This window comes from Cyprinodon variegatus, unplaced genomic scaffold, assembly GCF_000732505.1.
Source record: "Cyprinodon variegatus isolate N-32 unplaced genomic scaffold, C_variegatus-1.0 Scaffold1273, whole genome shotgun sequence".
Classification (NCBI taxonomy): domain Eukaryota; kingdom Metazoa; phylum Chordata; class Actinopteri; order Cyprinodontiformes; family Cyprinodontidae; genus Cyprinodon; species Cyprinodon variegatus.
In genome coordinates this window covers 175,054-185,026 of record NW_015151726.1, presented here as the reverse complement: position 1 = coordinate 185,026, position 9,973 = coordinate 175,054, and the positions used below count along the sequence as shown (strand labels likewise).

The window sequence follows — 9,973 nt, the reverse complement described above, 5'->3', positions numbered from 1 at the left end:
GAGAGAGAGAAATTGTCAGTGAGAGTTTTCATGAATCTCTTAAATTGCTGCAGAACAAGTGAGTCAAATCTTCTCAATATAAAAAAATATGTTTTCTTATATAGTACAATTACAGGCTGGCCTATGCTGGTTCTCTGGATCCTGTCGCGGGGAGCGTGTGGCCGCGCAGAGGGGAAACAGGAGGTGTGTTAGTGTGAGGTCCGTTTGTGGAGGACACCCCTCCCCCCGCTGTCTCCCCCTGATCCCCAGAGGTGATGGAGGAGTCCTGGTCTGGTTCGGACCCCCTGGCCCTCCTCCGGTCCTCCTCTTTCTTCCATTTCATGCGCCGGTTCTGGAACCAGATCTTAATGTGGCGCTCGGTGAGACTGAGGGTAAGGGCCAGCTCCACGCGCCGGGGCCTGGAGATGTAGCGGTTGAAGAGGAACTCCTTCTCCAGCTCCAGCAGCTGGGCGCGCGTGTACGCGGTGCGCGTGCGCTTGTTCTCCTCTGCCTCGGTCATCACGTAGGACCCTGGAAAACAAAAACAGTCTTAAAAGTATAGAATTGTTTTATTTATTCCTTAAAATAATTTATGAGAGCGTAATAAATTATTATAAATGAACATATAAGTTGGTGACGCAGCATAAAGAAACGTTCAATTAATTAGTAAAAAAAAAAAAATGGTAGGTTTACCGTAATCAAAAATAAAATCTTAATTATTCAAAAATAAAAAAAAACGAAAAATAACAAAGGTGACTTTTTGAAAATTCAGCTTCAGTGCAATTTTATTCCAGCTAAACAGTTTGACTGTTTTTATGTTTAAGCGACCGTTTTTCCCGCTTGCTGCCTTTAACTGTATAATTAAATTGCATTTTATCCGTCTTTTGACTCGTTTACAACATCAATACAAAGACTGATTGTAATAAAATGATGTTTCTTAATTAAGAATTATCTTTTTATTATAGACCTCAGACTCTGCTGGAGTTCACCTTATAATGCAATCCACCAAATGGCTCAAACCTGCATTTAATTTTATCATTGTGGATCCATAGACAACATAGAGTCGTTAAAATACACTTTATGAAAGTCAAAGGTTAAATTTATAGCTTATACCCTCTTCATTTAGTATAAAGGTGTCTCCTCTGTTGAATTGGGTGGTCCAACCCTATTTTTCCTCTTTAAATATGCTCTATTCACCTCTCAACACTCAAATCTAATTTGTCTAAGTTCCTAAAATAGTCTTATACATGCGGAAATTTCCCAACAAATCCTCAAATACTAACTTATGTTATATTCGGCAAACTTAATAGTCCAACCTAAATGTTAGATAACAGAATTGTTGGCCTGTGCGTTTAAAAAAAGGGCATTTCAACTCTCTCACTATAACTGGGTTATATATTGTGCGCTCTATATATAAAGATTATAGGCCATAAAGTGTAGCCTTGACCTTCTATTTTAAGTAGACTAATCACGCTAAATTAGTGATTAATGACCATATTTTAGGCATCAGAAATTCACACTTATTGGCCAATTCCAGTCTTGTGGATCCTTAAAGGATCAATTTATTTTCTCTTAGGGATTTTTCTGTTAGTTTTGGTCTTGTTTTACCTGTCCACTGGCCCTTCCAGGTATGGGAGTGGGATTTGGTTGTCTTCATCCAGGGAAAAGGGAGGTGATATCTGTTCTGCTCTCCTGCTTCCATATAACCTGGAGGCTGGAGCGCAGGCTGCTGCTGCTGCTGCTGCTGGAGCCCCTGCGGGTGGTGGAGCGGTGGCCCGCCCGGATCCTCCCGCATACCGGGCATGGTAAAAACGGCCGGAGAGATGTCGGGAAGGATGGCCTGCTCCAGGGTGCCCAGAGACGGCGGCGTGTAGACGGAGTGCACCTGCCTGCTCATGTAGAGGCAGGGCGGCGGGTTGTAGTCATCACCCGGGGATCTCTGGTAAGAGCAGGACTCTTTAAACACCTGAGAGGGATAAAAAGGGTCTTCCCGGTTCATGGTTGAGAAAGGAGCCGAGGCTGCGTCCCTATACGATCCTGCCTCGGCTTGGACCTTCAGCTCTAAGCACCTGTGGCGCAACTACAAGGCCCCAGCGGGCTCTGCACAGGTGTGTCACTCTGACACCATGTGACCATGTGGCGCACCAAGTCACTGGTTTCACTGTTTGCACAAAACGGGAGAGCTGCAGCGGGCAGTTTCCAGGAGATTCTGAACAGAGCGCGTAAATCAGTGCCGCTCTGCAAATACAACAAGGTTTACCTGCATCCCCTTGTTTATTTCCACAGACAGGACGACATGTGAATCAATGGCATCTAATCAGGTAAAATGGTCAGATCAGAAAAACAAACTAGTGTGTAATTTGAGGAGAGAAATGTCTCCTAAACACCTGCTTTGATTTTTCTATTAACACATATTCAGTAATACAGTCATTTACTGGAAAATTAAATCCAACTCATGCATATGTATCCAAAGTCTTGATCTTTTTTTACTCAGGACTCTGGAACAAAAACTAATTAATTAACATTAAATGTTGAAGCTCATTCCTCCTGCTGAGCAAGTTCTGATACCTGCTGAACCCTTGGAGATCCCCTTAGGGGATACTACTAGCATTTGATTGACTTTCTGAAACTTTCTTCACAGCAAACTGACTTCTACACCTGAACTTGTTCATGAAATGATACATAATTTAATTGGGTCAACCCTTACAAGCAGGAATGCAGTTTCCTCTGAAACTCTTTCAGAATAATTTAGAAAAATAAAGTTATATCAGTTGTTGTATTCTGGAAAAACTGAAGCAAAGGATAATGTCAAAATAATAAGTTATTGTGTTGCATGCTTGAAAGCACCATGAAAATGCAGTTTATAGGATTTCAATTTTATATTAATATATCCCAATTGTAAAACTGAACCTGTAAGATAATATGCTAAATGCATTTAACTGAAAGGTTATTTTAAAGATTTCACTTTAAAAAGGAAATAATAGGTTATAACGGTACCAGAGAGATGGTTTAAGTGTTTATTCAAATGTTTGCTTAGAGTTAATGAAAACCTATTCAGTATCTGATTATGAAGAATATTACAATCTTATAAGCATCTGGATTTAAGAAACAATAATATTAGAAAGTAGATTAATCTGAATCAGCTTTTACTTAAGTGTTTTGCCATCTGCTAAAATATATGTCCACTTTAGCAGGGCAGAATTGAGGTGATCAGCCTTTTTCTGACTGTGCTACTAAAACATAAGTTACAATTACAATACAATACAATACAATACACGCATTATCTTGGGTCTTTCATTTTCATTGTAATGTATACATTCTCATTTAGCTTAGATTTGCTGGTAAATCAGTGATAGGTGTGGTACCTTTACACAAGCCCTGCAGCATCTCTGTGAAGCTCGTCAGCAAACAGATGCACGATATAGTTAAAACTTCTGCACTGAGTTTAGATCGGAGATGAAACAGCTTCCCAAATCATTCTGTTCAGCAGCGGCTTTACCACAAAGAATACAACAACTGTTAGCCTTTTTCAGAATACAGCTGTATGTGTTGTTTTTTTTTTCTTTCCACCAGTAGGATAAAGCATATGTGACAAGTCTGCTTCTTCACTAAGTTTTCTTGTAGCAGTACTGATGTTTCAGGCCATCAAATAACATAATGTAATTAAAAATAATCATATTGGCCCCATGTAGCCTAATACTGACTTTTTTTGGCATTTGGTTTGTCATTTGGTATAATAATTCCTCATCATATTCCAAAGTAAAAGAAAATAAATGCTTCAAATATTTCACCCTAAATCTGAGTGTCAATTGTGGAACTATACTGACATAAATTAGCCTTTTAATTATTTAATAAGCCTGCAGTGTGAGCCTAATAGACAGGGATGGAGCTAGATGGGGGGCCAGGGGTGGCCATGGCCACCCTTACCCAATCATTGGCCACCCCAACCATTTTTTCCCCCATAATACTGACAGTGGCAGCAGTAATACTCTCAATATTCAAAAAAATTTAATTTTTCATAGATTAACAATTACTTGACAACAAAAACACTCTTTAATTATACACATAAATATACTAACAATAAAGATAAGTACAGAATTCTTGCTCTTTTCAGAACTAGATTTTGTGTTATATGGGATAAAGAGAAAATGCAAGTCAGTCTTCAGTTAAATCATAGATAAATAACTACCGTATTCTAATAGAAATTACTAAATAAATAATTTTCGTAGATATTAGAACTTGTAAATATCAATTTTATGCAGAATGATTATTGGTATAAGTAGGTAAGTAATGACAATGGAAAAGATGTTTGGCCCAGAACTCAAACCTGAAAGAACTTTATTCACTATACCTTTTATCTAGATGGATGTTTAAATATATGCGTCTATTTGTTAGCAAAGGCTGTAGAAAAGTATAGTTTGTCTTTATTTGGAAAATATGGTTGTTCATTTTCCTGTTGGATCAGTATAGATTGACCCTAAGGTTCTGGTGCCGATCCGCTTTCCGCTACCCCTCAGTGTTCATCGGTTATTGCCTGGCCACCCTTATAAAAATGTTCTGGCTACGCCTCTGCTGATATATCGATGTACGGCTGCAAACATTGCTTGACCTGCTAGATAAAGTGACCTGGTAAAGCAGCTGCTGTTGTCTTGGAAACTCACACAAGAGGGCTCACACACCATGATACCAGATTTTTTGCCACCCCTTGCCTTGCGTTCAGCTTGCATCCATTTACACTTTCCTAGATGCATCATTTAACACCATTTTCACTCCGCAGCTCCACACCGACAAGGGCCCTTCGTGACAACAAACAGAGCCACCACACTCTCGCCGTTGTTTGCTGGCCATTAGCCTCTTGCGGCCCTGTGTGTGTCCGCCCCATTAAACATCAGCTCTTGCAGTAAGCCAATTAAGCTGGAGAGACTAGAGCGGCTGAACTCAATTAACTGCATGGGGGCCTGCAGCGTATCTCCACATCCTGTTGGACCATCAACCCCGCTATGTTGCTAAAATCTAAAGAACGCGTTCATTTGCCAGAGTGTGTGCCATCAACAGTCTATTTGCACTTAGATATTCAAATGCAATTATAGCACTTTCCACTGTATCTTAATGGGGGCACTCTGCGATGCAATAAAGTTCAAGTAAACCAGTTCTATACACAACACCTGCCTGCAATATGACTTAATGGTATTTATATTTGATCATTGTTGCAAAGAGGAAGGAAACTGTTAACTCGGACTGTTCTCCACAATGTGGTTTATGAAGCATGATGTGCCTTAAACGCGTTTTAGATAACTTGACCGGCAGTTTAAGGAGCGCAACAGGAGGGTGGGTGAGACTTAAGAGAGCTGTAACAGATGAGTAGGGTAATTGTGATGGCAGAGAGTGGTGGCTTCTCATGTCTGTAAAGCTGTGGGAACAATAAAAAAGATAAATGGAAAATTACAAACAGAAGGCCTATATGAAGATCTTGAGTGATTGTCCTAGAGTTAAGGAAAACTCCCTTATTTTAGGGTTGGAGCTCTTAGATTTAATTCTACACTGGAAAAATAAAAATCTAGATAAGTCATTTTATTTCTTAGAACAAGTGCATTTGTTCTCGAATTGAGGAGATAAAAGAGACATTTTTCCAATGGAACAAGACGATTTACATTTAAATTAAGAAAAAAACAATTTCAGTGTCCTTTTTAAGTGCATATTATCTAATTATCATATTTTAAGAGAAAAATTCTCATTACATTGGCAAAGCATCTCATTTGCCTACTCAAATTAAGGTTAAATTCACTTAATTAAAGAAATTGTTACTTATTTCTGAATTATTTCTGTTTTTCCAGTGAGAGATCTGAAGAAACTGCAAGAACTACTGTATCACCCCTTCCCCATCGTTATAAAAGTTATATAGCTAACAATCTGAATGAGAATAACATATTTTACAAAACATAAATAGTTTTCCACCAATTTCTCGGGAAACAATATTGTTTATAGAATCAATGTTTGCTATTCTGATTCGTTTTGTCTACAGAAGGTTGGATGAAAAAGTGGGTTTTGCTTAAAGGGAAAAAAAGACTATAGTTTTTTAAACTGTTTATCTTTGGTAACTTGAGTTACATTTTATCATGTCAAAAAGTTGCAGATGTAATTTACTGAACCCATACATGTGAAGTGTATATGTGTGCATAGAGAATATTTTTTGGGGTAGTCAAATTAAGTTACATTTATTTTATTTGCTGAATGCCATGAGAGACATATTTTATTTCTTTATATTCATTCATTCAGATTTATGCCATGTTCTCCTCAAAATTTGCAGCATAGCCTTTAACATTTCAGGTTTTTCCATGAGAATCTCAGCATCTTTTGTCCAAAAACCTTTCAATCTAAGATCAGAGGTTTGCCATGGCCAATCTAACATATTTAATCTATTTTCCCTAAGCCTCTTTCTCTTCCTACAAGCTTATGACCACATAGAGCTCAATGTTTATCTTCCGCACTTATTTATAACAGAGTTCTTACTCTGTTATTTCAACAGGATGCTTTTTTATTATTAGACGATTTATTTTGTACAGTGCAACAGATCCTCCTTTTGTAAAAAACGCTGCGTGATGCTACCACTCACACAGTTTGGATGATCTATTTTAGGTTTTTAAAGCTTCCCTCTTTTTCCTCCTTATGAAATATTTGTGGTTATTGGAAAACACTTCAGGTTAACTTTTTATTTCTCTCCCCAAAAACGGACTTTATCCCACGGGTGGACATTAAATCAATATCAATATATATCACATAAGTGTAATTTTATTTAATAACTGTAACATAACATTTACAATATTTGAGTACAGATTAAAGTCTATGATTATAGAATTCACCAATGACTAATGTTTTGGATCTTTATGTAGTTTTATGAGTTTTGTTTTTTGAAGTCAACATTTCTAAAATGTTTTATTAGATAAGTGATAGAAACTTTGCAAAAAATAATAGTTATAAATCTGTGTAGGGTTCTGTTGTGTGCATTCTTATTGGCCATATTTTCCAGCCTTACTTTATCCACAAAGCTATCTAGACAGCTCTCTCTGAGTATTGTACCCCATATTTTTTGGTGATTGCTTTCTATTTTCTCATCCTAGCAAAGGAATTTGGTTGGATTCAGGTTTTGCATCAAGATATTTCCACAGGTATACTTCAGTTTAACTCAAAGGATAACCTTTCAGTTGTAGACCAACTAACATTCACCTGCTACTAAGAAAGATCATGCAAGTTCCCTACTGGCTTCAGTTGATGGCAGAATAGCTAATTTGATGCATGAGATAAACAATAAATCAAATGTAGTTTTTAAACACTTTTCAGTAACACGGTTCAAATTAGGCACCATATATCACACATATTCCATGTATTTGCTCCATTTTTTCTGTGTAAATTTGTCCCTTCTGTAGTTTTGTAATTGGCTAATAGAATATCACTAAATTTACTAATAAAGTGTCCTAATATGTCTGGGATCACTTGTAGCAGCGGGTACTTGAAGGTCAGGAAAACATATTTTTTAAAATCACTTTAAGCAAACAAAACTGTTTCTGATAGCATGACAAAAAGTTGGACATATGATAGAAATGAGCTTACCCTGTGGCGACAGGAGCATGGCTTGAGTCAACACCATGACGTGAATAGAGGCTGAGGAATAGTAATGATAATATGATGGAGGTTTGGTAAAACTCAGCTACACATGAGCATTAGTCAAGTGAGTGAAAGAGGGGCGTTGGCAGTGTTTGCTGAAATGAAATTTGCAGGTAGATGCCAAAGTAAAGGCAGTTTGAGCTTTTTATTTCTTCACATTTCAAAGAAGGGAAAAAAAGGATTTATGTCAATTAATGTTAACAAAACCAAATAAAAAAATAAAATAAAAATGACAACCTTAATTATTTTTAACTTAAAACATGTCTGAAACTCTGAAGCTCCTCTCATTAAGGAAAAATGTGCGTAGATCTCACACTCTCTATGACACCACTTCTACTTGTTTTTTAATCCTCAGATGGCTCTGGAGACCCACCACCTCTCCCCAAACAAACCCAGACCACTTATGAAGTCTGTATCCGTCTGTCTTTGTCTCTTTTCTGTCCATCTTTGTGGATTTTCCTCCTGTCTTGCCTGTGCCTGCGCTGTTCATCCTTATCTCTGTCCAGCCTCTTATCCCTGTGTAGTGGAGGAGAGCGCTTTCGCTCTGTGCGGCTTCCATCATTCCTTGGATCTGCTTGTGGCGACCTGCTGCGGGCACGGCGCCTGTCCGGGGACTCGCTCCTCGTTCGTCCTCTTGTGTCGTCGGAGCGTCTGCCTCTCGACCCATCAGAGCGCCGCTGCAGGTCCGTGGAGCGCAGCGTGTTGAGGAGAAAGCGTTTGTTGGTGCCCTGCAAAGGGCATTTCAACCTTTGAAGGGAAAACACAGGCTTGTTCAGTCATTAGAAAGTCACTAAGAGAACAATGATGTCATCCAGAGGACTTACAACTCACATAATAACTTAATTATGATACAAAAGACCAACCTAACCTTTAGATATTATGCACCCTCCTTGATCCATTACATATTTTAGACTGTATTGCTTACTTCTGGGATTCTGTTACAGACCAGCATAAACTAGAAGATAAGAAGCTAGATTTGAAAGCTGAAGTTCATGTATACTTTCTCATCCAATCTAAATAAACTGGAGCAGGTTTGCTAATAGAAATGGGCAAAAATAATCAGTGTCTCAATGTGCAAAAACATACAAGATCCACAGGAATAGCTGCAATGATGATGGATTCAGAAAGCAATGATTTACCTTTCAGATCAATTTAATGAACCAAAAAAAAAATCAAAACTAAAACCATATGAAGTTTCTAGGGCTGACAAAAATAATCTGAATACTTGTAACTAATCTGTACAGACTCAAAAAAAATGACAGTTTGCTGGAAAAACAAAGCCACTTAGAGCATTAATTCAGCCAGTCATAGTTTTAGCTTCACTTGTTTAAAATTGTGCTGAAAAATCTAACAGTAAGCATCTTTTACTATGATTAATCTAAAAATGAGTCGACTGATAAACCAAACAGCAAAATAATCCTTTCTTGTAGCCTTTATAGTTTTAGCTGGTATTTTGTGTTATATCTGCTGTTAGTTGATGACATGCAATCTTCAGAAAAACAAGTTTATCGTTTTAAACCTGCAAAATGTGGGAGATTACAAGGGATGTGACTACTTAAAGGAAACAGGGAGCCAGAGCGTATTTTTTTTTGTATCTACAAGCATAAACCCAAAGAAGGACCAGCATTTTCTTACTAGGAGTTCATAGGGTGTCCAGATGTCCGGCTGTAGGTAGATGCATCCAGTCAGACGTGTATTTGTCCTCCTTTATGAGGCCTGAGGCTTGTAGAGCAGGGTATTTTTTTTTTCCATTTTTGCTGGGCTGCAGCCCAATATCCAATTATAGAATGTAAAAAGAATGGATCGACTATCTGGTCTAACAGATGATTGGCTTTAAGTGGTCCCGTGTCAGATAAATATCTGCTTGTCATTGGTTACAAAAGTAAACAAGGATCAAAGTGCTGCTAAGTTATACATTGACAGACAGTTAGCATCATGCCAAAACGCAAGACCTCGTTAAACTCTGAATGGACAAAAGCGTATGAATTTATCACGAAAAGTAGTCGAGACTCATTCCGTGGCTTGTGCACACTTTGTCGACGCTATGTGGATGCAAGCAGTCGAGGGAAAGGTGCAATTGACAGCCATGTGAGAACGGATTAACATAAAAGTAATAAACGAGCGGCAGGGAACTTTTCAAAGCGGGCTTTCTTTCATGAAGTGTCGTCACCCCCTGGATGCTAAAATAACTTCTGCAGAGCTACGCAAGGCGGACCATACTGTGAAACATCACCAGTCCTACAGAAGTGTAGACTGTGGTGTGAAAGTGGACGGGGAGATTTCCAGTGACTCACCTACAGCTAAAGGGATGACCTTAAAGAAAGCAGGTCTG

At 38.3% G+C, this 9,973-nt stretch overlaps 2 protein-coding genes across 3 annotated transcripts in view; both read right to left on the bottom strand.

Annotated features, from left to right (window-relative positions):
* Positions 1 to 18: 18 nt before the first annotated feature.
* Positions 19 to 2,034, bottom strand: pdx1 (pancreatic and duodenal homeobox 1). The gene is made up of 2 exons (XM_015401920.1): positions 1,588 to 2,034; positions 19 to 510 (listed from the first exon to the last, which is right to left on the bottom strand). The coding sequence occupies exons 1-2, from the start codon at positions 1,976 to 1,978 to the stop codon at positions 122 to 124; spliced, it is 780 nt and encodes a 259-aa protein (XP_015257406.1). The 5' UTR covers positions 1,979 to 2,034; the 3' UTR covers positions 19 to 121.
* A 5,530-nt stretch (positions 2,035 to 7,564) lies between these two features.
* The window catches only part of polr1d (polymerase (RNA) I polypeptide D), a 3,791-nt gene continuing 1,382 nt past the window's right edge, over positions 7,565 to 9,973 (bottom strand). Inside the window, exon 3 of one of the 2 annotated variants that reach the window (XM_015401935.1) lies at positions 7,565 to 8,388. In XM_015401935.1, coding sequence (XP_015257421.1) covers positions 8,043 to 8,388 — 346 coding nt within the window. In that variant the 3' untranslated portion in view covers positions 7,565 to 8,042. The remainder of the gene's footprint in view (positions 8,389 to 9,973) is intronic. The other variant, XM_015401934.1, reaches the window with a different exon arrangement.

What these genes read in the sequence shown, in the direction of transcription:
- pdx1 (XM_015401920.1), bottom strand. Translation starts at nt 1,978, where the DNA reads ATGAACCGGGAAGACCCTTTTTATCCCTCTCAGGTGTTTAAAGAGTCC. An exon ending in CTGGAAGGGCCAGTGGACAG is followed by an intron (nt 511 to 1,587) that starts GTAAAACAAGAC and finishes TTTGTTTTCCAG; the next exon opens with GGTCCTACGTGATGACCGAG.